The following is a 17981-nucleotide window of genomic DNA, read 5'->3' on the forward strand; positions in this document are numbered from 1 at the left end:
AGAGAATATCGAGGGAAAATTTCTTTCAACAGTATCTTAGCCACTACCGCCGCAGTGGCTTGCCTTGTGGGGTAGGCCTCTATCCAGCCAGACAGCTGATCTACTATTACAAGAAGATACTTGTACCCATTCTTCCTAGGAAGTTCTGAAAAGTCAATCTGGAGTCTCTGGAATGGGTAATAAGCCCAAGGGCGGCCTCCCATTGGTACAGGCGCGGTTGGCCCTTTTTGATTTGTGGCTGCACATGTGGAGCATTGCGCTGCTGCTCATGCCGTTTCAACATAAAGTCCCAGTGCCATTATTTGCCTGACCAATAAATCTCCTAAGGCGCTTCCTCCCAGGTGCGTATTCTGATGTGCTGCCAGTACAACCTGTCTCAGAAGGGGTCGTGGCACTATAACCTGTCCCATTAGCAGCTTCCACCACCCTTCCGGTGTCAGAGATGCTCCTTTAGCGGCAGCATCCTCTGCTTCTACGGGTGAGTAATGAGGCTTCAGAGCATTCAGAGGGGTAAACTGGAGAGCAACTATGGAATTTCTTTCAGAAAGGGCTGCTTCCTTTGCCGCTTTATCGGCCAAATCATTCCCTTCTCTTAATCTCTTTTCCTTTTCTCTGCCATGTGCGAAAATATGCATTACAGCCACTTGTTGAGGAAGGGTGACTGCTTTTAAAAGTCTCTTAACAATGTCCAAGTTTTCAATGGTTTTTCCCACACTATTTATGAAACCCCTCTCTTTCCATATCATTGCAAAAGCGTAAATCGTATTGAAAGCGTATTTACTGTCTGTATATATATTGACCCTCTGTCCCTTAAACAGAGAGAGAGCTTTTTCAAGCGCAGTTAATTCAGCTTGTTGTGCAGAATAGCTATCTGGCAATCTTCCACTGGATAATATTTGGCTCCCTTCGACTATGGCAAATCCTGTTCTTCTGTGGCCTTCCACTACTCTGCTACTGCCATCAATGAAAACTTCACGGGCATCAGGGAGTGGCAGGTCAGAGAGGACATCTCGGGGCTTGGTGGCGATTTCAAGGGCATGTTCGCAATTATGCAACAGTTGTCCTGGTTGGGGCATCAGGGTTGCAGGGTTTAACGTATTGCAGGTGCTAAGGGTGATTCCCTGCCTCCCAAGAAGCTGTTGTTCAAACATGGTTAGCCGGCTGGGGCTTAAGACTCGGGCTGCATCAGCTCCCATTATTTTCCTCAGGTCATGTGGCCCTAGAACTTCGACTGGGCTTCCGACCATAATTTTATCAGCTTTCTTAAGCAGAATGGAGGCGGCTGCCAGGATTCTTAAACAAGCAGGCCATCCTTGGGCTACAGGATCTAATTTTGAGGAATAGTATCCTACAGGTCTCTGTTTGGGCCCCCACTTCTGTGTTAACACTCCGGCTGCCACTCCTTTATTTTCTGAGATATAAAGGCGGTATGGTTTGTTGCCATCTGGCAATGCAAGCACAGGCGCTTGGGTTAACAAGGTCTTAAGCGTTTGGAAGGCATGCTGTTGCTCTTTGGTCCAATGCCAAACCTCTTTTAATTGTTCAGTTTCCAATGCTTTATAAAGAGGCAGCACTATCCTGGCGTACTCAGGAATCCATGGCCTACAGAAGCCAAACAGTCCTAATACTGTGCGTAACTCTTTTACATTCCTAGGAGGGTCCAGGCTGCAAATTGCTTCCTTTCGCTCAGGAGACAACATTCTGCCATGGTGGGATATTTTATATCCTAGGTATTTAACTTCATCTTGGCACCACTGTATTTTCTGGGGGCTGGCGCGATACCCTTTTTCAGCCAAATGGTTGAGCAATGAGACGGAGTCCTGCTCACAGGAAGGCCTATCTGGGCTACAGATCAAAAGGTCATCCACATAAACCAAAAGGACAGTCTCCTTTGGCTGCTAGTGCCATTCCTCTAAGTCTTTTTGCAAGGCCTTAGTAAATTCCGAGGGGCTTCCGACATATCCTTGGGGCAGCACGGCCCAGGTCATTTGGGAGGCTTGGCCTGTTTGGGGGTTCTCCCAGGTGAAGGCAAACAAATCTTGGCTCTCAGGGTGTATGGGAATGCTGAAAAAGGCATCTTTTAAGTCTATCACAGTGAACACTGCCGCCTCAGCTGGGACTCCAGAGAGGAGTGTATGCGGATTTGGAACTACAGGGATGTCCTTTTGTACTTGCTTGTTGATAATTCACAAGTCTTGTAGGAACCTGTATTTGCCTGGCTGGCCTGGCTTCTTAATTCCAAATATGGGAGTGTTATGGGGAGATGTGGCCGGACGTATCCATTTGTCTTTAAGAAACTGCTGTATGAGCACAGTGAGACCTTCCCACACGTCTCTTCTTAATGGAAACTGTTTAACAGGGGTGGGCTTTGTTCCTGGCTTTAGCCGGACCTTCACTGGCTCAGCAAATTTAGCTCTGGCTGGGTTCCCTTCTGCAGCCCACACTGTAGGGTTTATATTCTTATTTCTTCTTACATCATCATAAATGGGGCGCTCATCTTTCTGGTATAAGATTGCCATCTGGTATGCAGCTTCCATTTCCTTAGGAATGGTAACAACAAGACAGCGTTTCTTAAAAGAGATGGTGGCTTGCAACTTTGCCAAGACATCCCTGCCTAAGATGGGTAGGGGGCATTGTTCTGAAACAAGGAAGCGATGTTTAAAGACTTGCCTTCCTGCTCGTATTCCTATTGCTTTTGTTAGGGGTAATCTTTGCTTATCCCCCGTTACTCCTAAAATGGTTCTGTAATTGGGGCTTAAGAGGTGGGGTGCTGCCCCTGGAAGCATGGAGTAGGTAGCTCCGGTGTCAACAAGGGCTGTTAACTTTTGATTGGCCACTGTTATGGGAATAAGCGGCTCTCCCGGATCACTACCTTGCATGCCCGACCACCTTCATTCAGAATCTTCTTCAGCAAAAGCTGGAAGGAGGGGGGCTATGGGTCTTTGTCTTTCTTCATTTTTGCAATCTTTGGCCCAGTGTCCCTTTTTAAGACACTTGGCACACTGATCCTTATCCAGCCTTCTTCTGGGGCGTTGTCCTCTACCTTCTTCTCCTCTTTTCTTATTCCCATCTCCTTGCAAGGCAGCGGCCATTACCGCACACTGTCTTTTAAACATACGCTGATCCTCTCTCTTCTCTCTCTCATCTCTATTCACAAACACTTTGTAAGCAATGTCCATTAATTGACTCATATTCATTCCCATAGCTCCCTCAACCTTCTGCAACTTCTTCCTAATATCTTGGGCGCTTTGTCCTATGAAGAGTGTAACTAAAAGTCTCTGATTGTCAGCACCAGTTGGGTCAAGGGGGGTATATTTCCTCATAGTGTCCTGTAGTCGCACAAGGAAAGAGGAGGGATCTTCATCTTTGCCTTGTCTGACTTCATATAACTTGGCCATGTTGGTGGGCTTGGGGATTGCGTTCTGCAGCCCATGAAGAATGAGACGCTGGTAGTTTTCAATTTCAGTGCTGCCACCGGGTGCTGCATCCCAACCTAGGTCTCTTTGTGGTAGGATAAGGGCAAGGGGCTGTGCATTAATTCCTGCTGCTGCTCTGTCTAACTCAGCCTGTCTGCGGGCCTGTCCCATAACTAGACTTTTCTCTTCAGAGGTTAACAGAATGTTCATCAATGTTTGGATATCTGCCCAGCTGGGGTGATGACTGATAAATATTGACTGCCACAGATCATACGCTTTCCCAGGGTCTTCTCTCAAAGGGGGTGTTTGGTTTTTCCAATTAAACAAATCAGAAGTTGTGAAAGGGACATAAACATATGCTGTACCCCCTTGTCCATCAAGGACTTCTCGCATGGGGGCCTGGAGGTAACTATTGCCGCTCCTATGCTCTCTGTGGTCCTCTCTTTTTACGATGGCCGCTTCAACTGCCTGATCCAACAGGTTCAGTCATTGTTCTTTAAAGACTTTTTCCTGAGGGGTGGTTGCCGGACTTTGGCGAACTTCATGCAGATATCTATGAAAAAGGGTAGGGCCATTCTTCTTTTGACATGAGGGGCAATCTGGAAGGTCTTCTAACACTGAGCTTGATGAAGATGGGGATGACTGAGGTAGAAAGGGATTACTTCCTGGAGATATTGGGGGGTATGGAGAGCATGTTGGGGTCATCATAACAGGGGTTGCCACAGCAGGGCTGGGTTGCAATGGTGGTGGTAGACTGGGTGGCGTGCTTAGAGGCCTGTCTAGATGTATAAGCGGTGGAGGAGCTGTCGGTGGACTGGTAGGCCATGGTCTTTGGTCATTCGGTGGTTGTCTATACGGTGGTGGCTGTCGATATGATGGAGGGGTGATGGGCAAGGCTTCATCGTCCCCTGTTTGTGGCAGTACTGGTTTGACTGGCCTAGAAATGGGGCCTCTTTGCATCATGACTCTCATCATGATTGGAGAGGGCGGATCTCAGTCCAATTCTTGCCACATCATGGCATACTGGATGGAGTCATGCTGTTTTTGGTCTGTGAGCACTTTTAAGACTTTAACTATTGCTTGGAACTTAAAGGTGCCTTCTGGCGGCCACCCTGTTCCCAAGGTGGGCCATAGCCGTTGGCAATAGAATATTAACTTGTCCCTTTCTAATGGGTATTGGGTCTCTGCCTGTATGATATCGAACTGGTTGAGGACAAGCTGCAGTGGGGTGTCCTGTTGTTGACTCTTCCCTAGCCTCTTGTTCCTGGCCTTGGAACCAGCTCCTCCCATCCTGGGGGCTCTAAAGAGGACTGTTAGGGCACAACAACACTCGCGACAGTCGCTTCGTTCTTTTCCCGGCCTTTTCCCTCGCGGGAGAAAGGAAACACGGTACTGGAACTCCACTCTTACTTCGAGGTAATTACCACTGTGGATATGCCTCTTCTCAGTCACACCCACACACTCAGCACTCCCCTCCAAGGTTCGATTTATTCTCACCTGTCTTCTGGTGTCCTGTCTGACCTGCTTGCGCTGGCAATCAGAAGATTCTGGTCTCAATTTTCTGGAGATCCGTTGACGATGCTCTGGTGTCTCGGCTGGCTCCCTGCAGTCCTGGATGCAGGCCAAGATGCCTGGAGCACTCTCATCCAATCTCTGCGGCTCTGTACGAGACAGCAGAGGTCGTCCAAAGGGACCCTCCTGGCTTGGATACGCCAGTTTTTGTTACAAATGAACCAGGCTTGGATGGAGGCCTGACTGATAAAGGCTCTCAATTCCTTGGGATACCAATAAGGAATGGAGACGAGACCAGACAACAGTAAATGTGTGCCTTTAATATACCTTTGCAAAGGGAGGGCCACAATCAAGTGACTCTCCCGAATAGCTGACAGTCATCATATTTATAGGCTATAGATGCGTCACATACATAATATCAGAAATGCATAGCTAATCAAGAATACATCATTGTTTAATTTCTCAGCATCTGTCTATTCTGGTCCACTTCTCTGTTCTCATCCCAAACTTCCTCTGTCCTTGACCTTTGGTTCTACAAGCTGGGAATAACATCTTTAATTGCTAAAGAAGCAGATAAGCGGAAAACTCCCGTATTTTTCACAAGGCAAAGAAAGCAAGCACATGTTTCATTTTGCATTATTTGATTTCATTTTAATTTTAACTCATTGTAACAGTGGTTTTCTGGTGACAGAGGTGAGAGTTCTGCAGACCACAGCAACTCCTCCCCCCTGTCCCTGCTGCCTGTGCTGGTGTTGCACCAAGTATCAAGATGGGTAAAGCTGGGTCAGTTCACCAGCTCACCCACCCAGGTCTTGGTAATGCACACCAAACCAGCAACTTCATCCACGATCAAATCATGGATGAGTGTGGTCTTATTGTGTACCAATCTGGTGTTAAACAACAACACACACAGGCCAATGAGCACAGCAGATGAGCAATGAGGAACCCATCCATGAGAGCAGTGGGAGCACAGAACAAAGCGTAGATAGCCTTGCCTTCACCTTCTGTGGTAATTCACCACCTCCCCATGGCTATATTTCCCTCTACCTGTGATCACTGAAATTGCCGTGGCATCACCCTTGTCCCTCTTTTCTAAGACTCCTTCTAAACACCTGATATGGACCCACCAACAAAACCTACCTGAGCCAATTATCCCAGTAGGCTTCTGTGAGAATTAGGAACAGTAAGACCCACTCATTATAACTTGGAGGGCACTGCCTAGTGTATTCTTCTTTATCTTGGAGAGATCTACCTATCTGCTGACTGTAACTTCTCTATAATTACATTTAAAATGCTTACATGTTTCTTTTTTTCCTTACAGATGTCTGCCCAATTACTGTGAACATGGTGGTGAATGCTCACAGTCCTGGAATAGTTTCTATTGCAACTGTGCAAACACTGGTTACATGGGGGCTACATGTCATTACTGTAAGTCTTAGATACTTTATTGTACTTTTCAAAACTCTATTTTAGAGGAGGAATACTTAATTGAAAAGTTTTTTGTTTGCTTGATTCTTTGTGGAATGCACACAGCCTTCCATTTTAGGGAAATTGTGAAGATAATCCATTCCATCCCATTTCAGCACTGAGCTGGTTGATGGGGGGGTTGTGTTGTTTTTTAGAATAATCTGGGGGGGTTGTGTTGTTTTTTAGAATAATTTCTATGAAAATCCACATTTAAATTAAATTAAATTTATCACAAAATATGTTTAAATGCATGTTTTATCTCACTGTATGCATTTCTAAACACATTTTATCCTAAATTTCTCATTTAAAAATGCATTCTGGTGTGTTGTTTAAGCCAAGTACTGTATCACGAATTTGGAGAAATGCAAGATCTGGAGAATAATTATACTTTGATTTGTATATTTGTCCTTGAGGTGCTTCTCAGGTTAGCTCACACGGGAATTCAGAGGAACCACATTCCACAAGCATCCCTATTATCCATGTTAAATTTTCTATTGAGTATAAAAGTACATTTTTACCTACTAAAGCTTTCAATCTGGTTTCTATCATAAGAACTAATTGCTTAAAAACATAGGAGAAAAAAATAACAATGATAAATTGTATTTCTGATGTATTTTTGGATAAAAGCTTCATTCAGTTCTCAGAACTCCTACTGTATTGTTCTCATGTATAAAGAAATTTAGAAAGTGTGTGTGTGTGTGGCGGGGTTTCTTGGTTATTATTTGTCTCCCTCCCCTCCTCCTTCCCTCCTCCCTTCTCCTTCTATAAACAAGTTTCCTTTTGCTTTGAAGGAAAGTTCCAGTTTGACAAACTGCAAATAGCAATCAAAATGCAAACAATTTTCACCATACAGTATCATTAAAAAATTAACATTGTTGATTTTTAGCCATCCCATTTCCACCCCTTCCCCACCTCTTTCCCACCAGAAAAATGTCCCATTTCAGGGATCTAGTGGCAGCTTCCACCTATGTTTTTGGCAAACATAGCAATTGTCTTCCACTAGTGGAGCTCATCAGAGCCCACCAGAAGCCAGCAAAGGAACACCAACATGACAGACCCCAGGGGTTTGGATTGCTCTGCAGCTTGGCTAATGCTCAGTTTGTCAAGATTTTGAGATAAAGCAAGTCTCTTTGTATTATACACATTTTGTTTGACATGACATGATTAGGTTATGTAGTAAATTGTCCACCCACTACTTGATATTTCCTCTGTGAACTCTTGTTTAGGAGCTAGAGAGAAACACCTACTTGGTCAGTTTCTGTTTATAGGAGTAAATGCTGTTTGCTTATGCCAAGAGTGGTGTAGGTTTTTATTGTGTGGATTTCATCTATTTTCCTCAGCTTTGAATCATATGTTGTATATTTCAACCCCCACCCCAACAATTGCTCAGGCCCCAAATAAAATGCAAACAATGTCATTATGTTTGTGATGGAAGATGTTCTCTTACAGCCATTTATGAGCAATCGTGTGAAGCCTATAAGCACAGAGGGAACACTTCAGGCTTTTACTATATCGACTCAGATGGGAGTGGCCCCTTGGGGCCATTTCTTGTATATTGCAATATGACAGGTAAGGTGATAAATTCCCTTAACTCATGGCTGTGTCTGCATGCATGTTCATTATATGAAAACACAATCTATCAAGTAGGAAGTGTACCTATTTTGGAACTTGTGAGTTTAAAGTACAAGCAGCATGAAGGTGACTTTTCAGCTCAGAATATAGAAAATGAATTAGACAGGAAAATTACAGTAACAATAGGTTCAGACTATGAGGGTACCTTGTTTTCGTCTCTGTGGCACTCTACATAAGTGGGTTATAGCATGCTCTACTTTCATTTTCTGAAGTTTTATTTTTGAGAAGTTAGTACTACAAGTATGAAAGGAATTGGAAAAAAATATCTTACTGAAAACGATTATTGAGTTTATGAAATATTTGATTTCCTTCTGAACATTCAAATGTTATGGACAGTGCTGTTGATGCAATTTCTTTCTCTGTCTTGTCTTCATTATGTCATTTCAGGAGCATTTGTTTTATTGATTTGCCTTTTACAATTGCATGCTTAATAATGTTGGGTGCATCTTATTTTGGGGATATAATTATATGGCATGATCAGCCAAAGTTAAGCATCTTTAGGTTCCATTAATTTTAATGGACAATCAAATGTGAGCTTACATTTTTCCTAATGAAGTCACTGGAATTTAAAAGTGTTTAAATTAACACAATCTGGTCACTTATGCATAATCCAGCCACTTATCCATAATTTCTTCCATTATTTTGGAACACCTTATTTTGAATAGGTTCTATTCCATGTCAGCTGCTGTTAGTACTAGCATCTCAAGATTATTCTACATGAATAATTTCAAATTTTAAGGTGCATTCATTGTGTATATTGATCTCATCTAGTTTCTTTCAGTATTGCTGTTTGTATTATGTTGCCATTAAACAATCTTGTTTGTTCTACTAAAAATAGCCTGTTTTATATAATGTACATGATGGCATTTAACCTGAAAGGAAGCATTGGGTTAAACTCAAAGGTACCTTTCCACATGCTGAAGGTGTCTTATGCCCACAGAAGGATGATTTCACCTCTTCTTAGAGAATTGTGAAAGAAAAGTAAAACTAAATCTAGCAATAGCCTTCTGCTTGTGCAGGCACTAAGGAATCTGTCTATTTTAACATAGCATGAACTCTTGTATAAGCTCTTACGCAAACACGTAAGGGAAGGCACTGGCACCTCTTTTGTTCTTATTCACAGTTTATTGGATCTAACCTTTTGGGTACAGTAGTCCCCGGCACAGATGCAGCTCCTGTGTTGCAGAGCAATTTCCATAGTTGTGCTTCTTCTCTCCTTTCTCTGTGGCATAAGTTTATTTATTTATTTATTTAATTTGTATCCCGCCCTTCCTCCCAGCAGGAGCCCAGGGCAGCAAACAAAGCACTAAAACACTTTAAAACATCATAAAAACATATCTTAAAATACATTAAAACAAAACAGCATTAAAAACATTTTAAAAAACAACCTTAAAAAAGGGTTAAAAATATTATTAAAAATATACTAAACAATTCTGACACAGATGCAGACTGGGATAGGTCTCAACTTAAAAGGCTTGTTGAAAGAGGAAAGTCTTCAAAAGGTGCCAAAAAGATAGCAGAGATGGCGCCTGCCTAATATTCAAAGGGAGGGAATTCCACAGGGTAGGTGCCCCCACAGTAAAGGTCCGTTTTCTGTATTGTGCAGAATGAACCTCCTGATAAGGTGGTATCTGCAGGAGGCCCTCACCTGCAGAGCACAGTGATCGACTGGGCATATAAGGGGTAAGACGGTCTTTCATGTATCCTGGTCCCGAGCTGTATAGGGCTTTGTAAACCAAAACTAGAACCTTGAACTTGGCCCAGTAGCAAATGGGCAGCCGGTGCAATTCTTTCAGCAGCGGTGTGACATGTTGGCGATACCCTGCTCCAGTGAGCAGTCTCGCCACTGCATTTTGCACCAGCTGCAGCTTCCGGACCAACCTCAAGGGCAGCCCCACATAGAGCACATTACAGTAATCCAGCCTGGAGGTTACCAGTGCGTGGACAACAGTGGTCAGGCTATCCTGGTCCAGAAATGGCCGCAGCTGTCTCACCAGCCTAAGTTGGTAAAAGGCACTCCTAGCCACTGAGGTCATCTGGGCCTCTAGCTACAAAGATGGATCTAGGAGCACCCCCAGGCTACGGACCTGTTCTTTGAGAGGGAGTACGACCCCATCCAAAGCAGGCAACTGACCAACTATCCGAACTTGGGAACCACCAACCCACAGCACCTCTGTCTTGCTTGGATTCAGACTCAGTTTATTGGCCCTCATAAGTTCATGGGCTTTCTAGAGGCTGAGCAGAGGGAAATATCTGGACTGGGATATAGTGATATGGTTATCAGTAGTGTAGTGGCAAATTCAGAAGTGCAGGGTCTCTTCATGTTAGTCACAGTCACAGCCACACTCCCTCCCTCCACTTTTTTGCTGTGGGATTGAGATCCTTATTAAATGCCTTTTCCAACAACAACAGACACTCCTAGGAGCCAATAAGCATGAAAGGGGAAAGTGTTAGCTACTCAGAAGAGTCTATTCAGTGGCTGACTCACCTCCTTTCACTCTGATTGATTTCAATCAGCAGGAAAGGATAAAAAAGCATGTTAGAAGCCTCTTTTCAGTGGCTTTCTGATTGGCTGATAGCATGCCGCAGATATATCAGCCTGGATATCAGCCTTTCATGCTGATTGGCTCATAGCATGCTGGAGATATAGGGACACTGCTGGGACCCTGCTAAAAAAGTAAAGAGTCTAAGACCCCCCGAGCCCCTAAACAACTACATCCCTGATGATTATGCAAAGGAAAAAGGGATATTGGATGCATGCACAGACCCCTGAACTGCCATACTGCAATGACTGTGCACATGCCAAGGAGATTGGGGGAGATACCAGGTTCTATAGAACGCTATGGGGATCTCTCATGTGTGGATTCTGTGCTTGCATGAGGAAATATCATTGGCAGAATGTATTATGTTACTTGCTTATATTGTTTGTTGTTGTTATGTGCCTTCAAGTCGATTTTAGAAATTTTAGAATGTGAGGTGAAAGCTGCTCTTAAAATACCTGGAAGAAACAAATCACCAGGAACAGATGGCATACCAATAGAGTCGCTATAAGCTACTGAGACTGAATCTGTCCAAATTTTGACAAAAAATTGTCAACAAATACAGAAAACTAAACAATGGCCCACAGACTGGAAGCGTTCAATATATGTCCCAATATCTCAATTGTAAAGAAAGGGAAAGCCAGGGAATGCAGTAATTATCGAACTATTGCCTTAATATCCCATGCAAGTAAAGTAATGCTCCAGATTCTACAACAAAGGCTCTTACCATATATGGAGTGAGAAATGCCAGGTATCCAAGCTGGATTTAGAAAGGGAAGAGGTACCAGAGATCATATTGCAAACATACATTGAATAATAGAATGGACGAAGGAGTTTTTGAAGAAAATCACCCTGTGCTTTTTAGATTACAGCAAAGCCTTTGATTATGTAGATCATGAAAAACTATGGAATGCTTTAAAAGAAATGGAGGTTTCACATCATCTGATTGTCCTGATGCACAACCTATACTCTGGACAAGGGACTACTGTAAGGACAGAATATGGAGAAACCGATTGGTTCCCAATTGGAAAGGGTATGAGACAGGTGTGTAATTTATCACCCTGTTTGTTTAATCTATATGCAGAACATATCATATGGAAAGTGGGATTGGACCAAGATGAAGGAGTTGTGAAAATTGGAGGGAGAAATATCAATAATTTAAGATATGCAGATGATGCCATACTACTAGCAGAAACCAATAATGATTTGAAACGAATGCTGTTGAAAGTTAAAGAGGACAGCACAAAAGCAGGACTACAGCTAAACATCAAGAAGACTAAAGTAATGACAACAGAAGATTTATGCAACTTTAAAGTTGACAATGAGGACATTGAACTTGTCAAGGGTTATCAATAGCTTGGTTCATTCATTAAGCAAAATGGAGACAATAGTCAAGAAATTAGAAGAAGGCTAGGACGGGGGAGGGCAGCTATGAGAGTTCTAGAAAATCCTGCTCTGCACTCAGGACTCGCTGGGTCGCGGGGCGTGCTTTGCGGACTGGGGTGAATCCCGAGCCACCATCTTGGAAGAGGGTGAGATTGCCAGGGAATGGTGAGGTGCTGCTGCAGCATGCTACAGGGGCAGGGTGACCAAGTCTATTTAAGCCCGCACCGCCTGCCCCGCACCCTCTTCAATTCTTCAGTGCCTGCCCCACCCTCTCTCTGCTGCAATGTGATTAATTTGGTTGCTCTGGGGCCAACTAGAAATTTTTGGCCTGCTTGTGCTCTTTGCCGGCAGGTTTCTTTTGCCTTCTCTACACTGTGGTTAGCACGGGTGTTTTGGTTAATAGGTTTATTTGGCTGTTTGGTGTTAATATTTTAATTGGTCACTTTAGTGAGGAAGTGTGGGAAAGGTTAAAGGTGAAGGGCAGCTAGGTGACACCTTTAGGCACCTTTGGAGGTGATAGGCGGTTCCAGAGGCCTGCAGCTCAGGGCTATACAGTCCGGGGGCAGGATACGGGTCGGCTTTGGGGCCAACGTGACTCATCCACCCGGAGGTTTAGGGCACCAGGGGGCAGTGATGCAGGTTGGCCTCCCTACGCACCATCTGGGTGTGGTCGGGGCAAGGGTCTGGCAGATTGGTAGGCCCTTGCTTCGGCAGGGGTTGGGTCGCCCAAATAGCTGCAAACAGGCTTTGCCTGACTCATCAGCAGGCTCCCATACTTAAGTCCCCCTCTGTAGGTTAATTATTCTAATATGAATTTGGTTAATAAAGTGGCCTGTTACTTAACCCAACATATGGATCTGTGTCTTATTTTACCCCTGGGCCGCAAAGTCCTCAAATGCAAAGATGTATCACTGAACACTGAAGTCAGGATCATTCAGACTATGGTATTCCTGATCTCTATGTATAGATGTGAAAGTTGGACAGTGAAAAAAGTGGATAAGCGAAATATCAACTCATTTGAAATGTGTTGGAGGAGAGTTTTGCAGATACCATGGACCACGAAAAAGACAAATAATTGGGTGTCAGAACAAATTAAACCAGAGCTATCATTAGAAGCTAAAATGATGAAACTCAGGTTATCATACTTTGGACACATAATGAGAAGACCTGATTCACTAGAAAAGACAATAATGCTTGGAAAACCAGAAGGGAATAGAAAAAGAGGAAGGCCAGACAAGAGATGGATTGATTCCATAAACGAAGCCAAAGACCTGAATTTACAAGATCTGAACAGGATGATTTATAACAGATGTTATTGGAGATTGCTGATTCATAGGGTCGCTGTAAGTCGTAATCGACTTGAAGGCACATAACAATAACAAAGTATTTCCTTGATCTGGAATTGCAAAGTTAAATTTTTTAACATTTGTATGAAGAGCTCACACATTGATTTGCAAGGTAGAACAACAGTCACATTCATAACAATTTTCAGATGTTCTTGGTTTAAATGTCCAGGGCAAAAAACTGTGAAGCAATAATCTAATGAAACCAAATAAAGGATCGGCAGCTCTTGTTGACATTGCTTGTCATTCACGAAGCACATGAACAACTGCATTAGAGTACAGCAGAGCCAGCCTGTGATAGTGCACTCAAGGACAGTATCACAATTAAGGATGCACATTTCTTATAGTATGAAGTCACATAACATACAGTAGGGCCCCGCTTTACAGCATTCCGCTTTACCGTGTTCCGCTGATGCGGCGGCTTTCAATTGGGGAAATTCCCCGTTTTAAACCGATTTTGCAGATTTTTGGCATTTTGTGGCATTTTTGCGCGGCGTGACCCATTATAGTCAATGGGTTCCGCTTTACGGTGATTTCTGCTTTACGGCGGGGGCCTGGTCCCTAACCTGCCGTATAAGTGGGGCCTTACTGTAGTAGAAATTGTCAGAGAGAATGCGGCTGATGATTAAGTTGATGTTACTTGCTAAAACATCATCAATGTAGCAAAATGGTCTTGTGTTTCTCTCATCTTTTCCTAGATGTATCGACTTCAGACTTCATAACTGATACCAAAACAATTAATACCTTCACTTCAACATAATTAGGCATCATTCAACCTAAGCTGCATACTTTCAAATTTTGCCTGTTAAGAAGTTTGCCTCTGTTGGCTGGCTCGTTAACATCAGTATATGAAATTCATCCCCCAGTGCTTCTTGTCTCCCAATATCCCTTTATGAGTTGTTCAGTCACAATGTTGCAGTGACAGTAAAAAGCTGCAATGTGCAGTAGTCCTTTCTGTGAGATTTTTAAAGAAAAATTAGCTCTGTCATGGTCTAGGTCAGGGATGTAGAACTTGGGACCATCCAGATTTTGCTGGGCTTCAGCTGTCATCATCTTTGACCATTGACCATGCTGGCTGGGGCTGATGGGAGCTGGAGTCCAGCAACATCTGTAGGGTCACAGGTTCCCCACCCCTGGGCTAGATTCTAAACCAGTGGTTCCCAATCTAGGGGGCGTGACCTCCAGGGGGCCCATGAAGTAACCCAGAGGGGGCCGCAAACAGTAAATATTTTTTTTTAAAAAAAGTGTTCACTCCCTGGACACTGTCTGCTCCCCACTGCCACTACAGACAATACCTCCCCCTTGCTCCAAATGAGAGGAGAGGACTTTTGCTGAAGTGCCAGAGCATCTTGCAGGAATGCCAAGGGCAGGCATCTGCCTATAAAACATGTGGCAAATGCCAAAGGAGGCTGAAGGTGAAGCTACCAAGAATTACTCAGAATGAGTACTGCAGCTGAAATGTATTTATTTATTTAATTATTATTGCATTTATATCTCGCTTTTCCTCCATGTTGCGCGAGGTGGTGCACATAGTTCCCTCCCATTCCATTTTATCCTTACATCAACACTGTGAGATAGATTGGGCTGAGAGACTGTGTGTGCCCCAAGGTCATCCATTGGGCTTCATGGCTGGGTGGGGATTTGAACCTGGATCTTAATCCAACATTGTAACCCACTGGTGCTGGGAGACAGGACTGTACATCCTCAGACTGTCTGTATGTGGGGGATACCACTTTGATGAACCTTTGCATTAAGAAAAGAAAGCAATACTTCCTTGTTTGCAGGGAGATTTTTATGGAAAGGGATATTTGGAGATGTGATTTTGCCATGCACCATTTTTTCAATTAACAGAGGCTAAAATTATAATTAGCATGGGGAGGTCACAAAATATTTTCAGCTTATAAAAGAGGTCCCGTTCCCTATGCCTAGTGCTACTTCTTGCCTCCCAATATCCTCTTATGGGTTGCCAGGTCACAATGTTGCAGTGGTCTTTCCATAATCTTATCTTCTGATTAGATCCTCTTTTTTTCAACTTTGTATCTCCATCAGTCATTGTTTCCTCAGGTCTCTGTTTTAAAGCTCACTGCTAGCACACCTCATTTTGATCTGTCTTTTCAGAACTCCTGACTCCCTGCTCTGAAATTCTGAAGTTTGTTCAGAACACTTCTTTCTCTCATTAGTCTGTTCTTGCTTCTGTACTTGCTCCTGACTTCTCTGACATTTCTCCCAAATTCTCTTTCTGTTTCTTCAGGTTCCTGATCTCATACCATTATCTCAGCTGCATTCCCTCATCCACTTTCTCTCTGGACTCTGTAGCACAAAGCTTTCTACCCTTTGTGACCTTTTCCCAATCCTCTGCTTGCCCACATGTCTACCTCTGTGCAGAAAGCTGACAAAGTTTTAGTTCTAGACACATAACCAACTTTCCTCATTTTCCTTTCTTTGAAAGATGCTGAATTGCAAATACTCTGATGCTTATGTTGATATTTCCATATTATTGTTATTGCTTATAGCCAGACATATAAACTTACTGTACAACTTGTTTTCTCAGTAGTTGGAATATTTGTGAAGTCAGCACTCCATGTCAGTTCAGAAAGTCAGTGCCCACCACCACAAATGCAATACAAAACAAGATAGATTCTTCATGCCCATTATGAGTTCAACCTATTCCTGTGTACAGTTGCTTAGAACTGTAGCCTTCCTCAAGTTTTAGGCCAACCTGATATGCACTTACTGTTGGGCTGGTGACCAGTAGGCATTACTGTCTCTAGTAGTTTTTCATGAAGCCTGCAAGTGTGAAGATGTAACTGTGGTTAAGGGGGAGTTATGTCTATGTCCTGTCTGGGAACGGACGGCCAGGGCCGTTGCTATGGTAGCCATCTGATAACAGCTGGGAAAGTTGTAACAGAGTCTATGTGAGTTGTTGCTCTTCTGAATTATGCCTCTGAGCTGAGAGGCTGTCTTTTGTGTTCATCTATGGAGAGAGATGTACCAGAAGGGGGGGTGACTGAAGAATCTCTACATGTATTTACTCTTAAGCCTCTGGCCTTAATGTCTTAATAAAGACTCTTAACATGCTCTGAAGACGTTTTCTTGCTCAACTTAACTCCAACGTAATGTATGCTGTTTCACACAACAACGCACACAAGCCAACAGTGGTAGCAGAGGATGGTTACGCTCCACAGCGCATTACACGGGAGTAAGTTGCTGGTCTGAACAGCAGACGGAGTTCCAGAGAGGGCAGCTTGATTGATTGAACCAGACGGAGGTGAGCAACATGGCTGTAAACCTGTCTGGGGGAGGCTTGCCAATGGAACGACTTAATGAAAATAATTTTGGCAGCTGGAAGCCGAGGATGAGGGCTTTGCTGATAAAAGAGGATTTATGGGACACAATAGATGGACCCACTCCGGCGGTACTGACTGCGGCTTGGACGCGTAGAGATCAGAGGGCGCAGGCGTTTATAATCTTGGCTCTATCGGATTCTCAACTGATGTGTGTGAGAGATGAGCCATCGGCTAAACAGATCTGGGACGCGTTGCAGGATATGTCCCAGGAATGGCAGCGGAGGCAGGAGGCGCAGAGAGCCCAGCCAGTGGAAGCTGTCAGGAAGCAGGAGGAGAAATGTGCCAAACCGGGGCAGGCTATCGAAAGCAGACAGGAAAACAAGCAGGAGCAGCAGCGACTGAAGTCTTGTTTTGCCTGTGGGGCCTGTGGGCATCTCCGTAAAGATTGTCCAGTCAAGCGAAGCTCCAGGGACGGAGGCTCCAAGCAGGGAAGTGTGAACTTTGTTTGTAAACAGAAGTCTAAAGACTTGGAACAAATTAACTTTATTGTCGACAGCGGAGCAAGCCATATACTAATTAAAGACAGGAGTCTGTTTTACACGTCTACAGATGAGCAAGACTTTGTTTTACTTGCTGATGGATCACGGAAATCCGTAAAAGCACGTGGTCTGGTTAAATTTGACAAACTTGGCATACTGACAGGCTGTTTGTTCGTTCCGGAATTGGCTCATAATATTTTATCAGTTAGCAAACTGGTAAGTTGTAATTATTCAATTTTGTTCCACAAAGACCAATGCTTTATAATGAGGGGGGCTGAAGTGTGCATGCAGGGAAGCCTTAATGATTCACAGTTTAAAATGTCCATGGGTGTGAAGTGTGCTGATGCCTTGAGTTCAATGGGGCGGAAAGGGAATGATGGTCAGGGCTGTAAACAGACAGCCGTAAAAGGCATGCCGTCGGTATTCACTGCCCAGATGGAAGTTCACAGAGAACTAGAAGAGCCAGCATCATTTCAAGCAATCAGGCTGATGCCTGAGGCAGAGCAGCACAAATGGCAGCAGGCCATGCAGGAAGAATTACAAGCCATGCAAAAGAATGGCACATGGACATTAGTAAAGTTACCATGGGTAAAAAGGCCATAGGTTGCAGATGGGTGTTTAAGAAGAAGAAAGCAAGTTCCGGGGAAGTACAGAGGTACAGGGCACGTTTGGTTGCCAAGGGATTCACCCAGCAGCATGGGACAGATTATGATGCTGTTTTCGCCCCGGTTGTGAAACATGAGTCCATTCGTGTGCTGCTGAAGCTGGCAGCGATGCAGAACATGAGTGTAAATCACTACGATATAGGGACGGCATTCCTACATGGTGATTTAAGAGAGGAGATATATATGGAACTGCC

General features: G+C 43.9%; 1 protein-coding gene across 1 annotated transcript in view; it reads left to right on the top strand.

Annotated features, from left to right (window-relative positions):
* Nucleotides 1–17981, top strand: part of CNTNAP4 (contactin associated protein family member 4) — a 466116-nt gene that overhangs the window by 341326 nt on the left and 106809 nt on the right. The window contains exons 11-12 of the mRNA XM_061626204.1: nt 6250–6356; nt 7845–7964. Coding sequence (XP_061482188.1) covers nt 6250–6356; nt 7845–7964 — 227 coding nt within the window. The remainder of the gene's footprint in view (nt 1–6249; nt 6357–7844; nt 7965–17981) is intronic.

This window comes from Rhineura floridana, chromosome 1 (assembly GCF_030035675.1).
Source record: "Rhineura floridana isolate rRhiFlo1 chromosome 1, rRhiFlo1.hap2, whole genome shotgun sequence".
Lineage (NCBI taxonomy): Eukaryota > Metazoa > Chordata > Lepidosauria > Squamata > Rhineuridae > Rhineura > Rhineura floridana.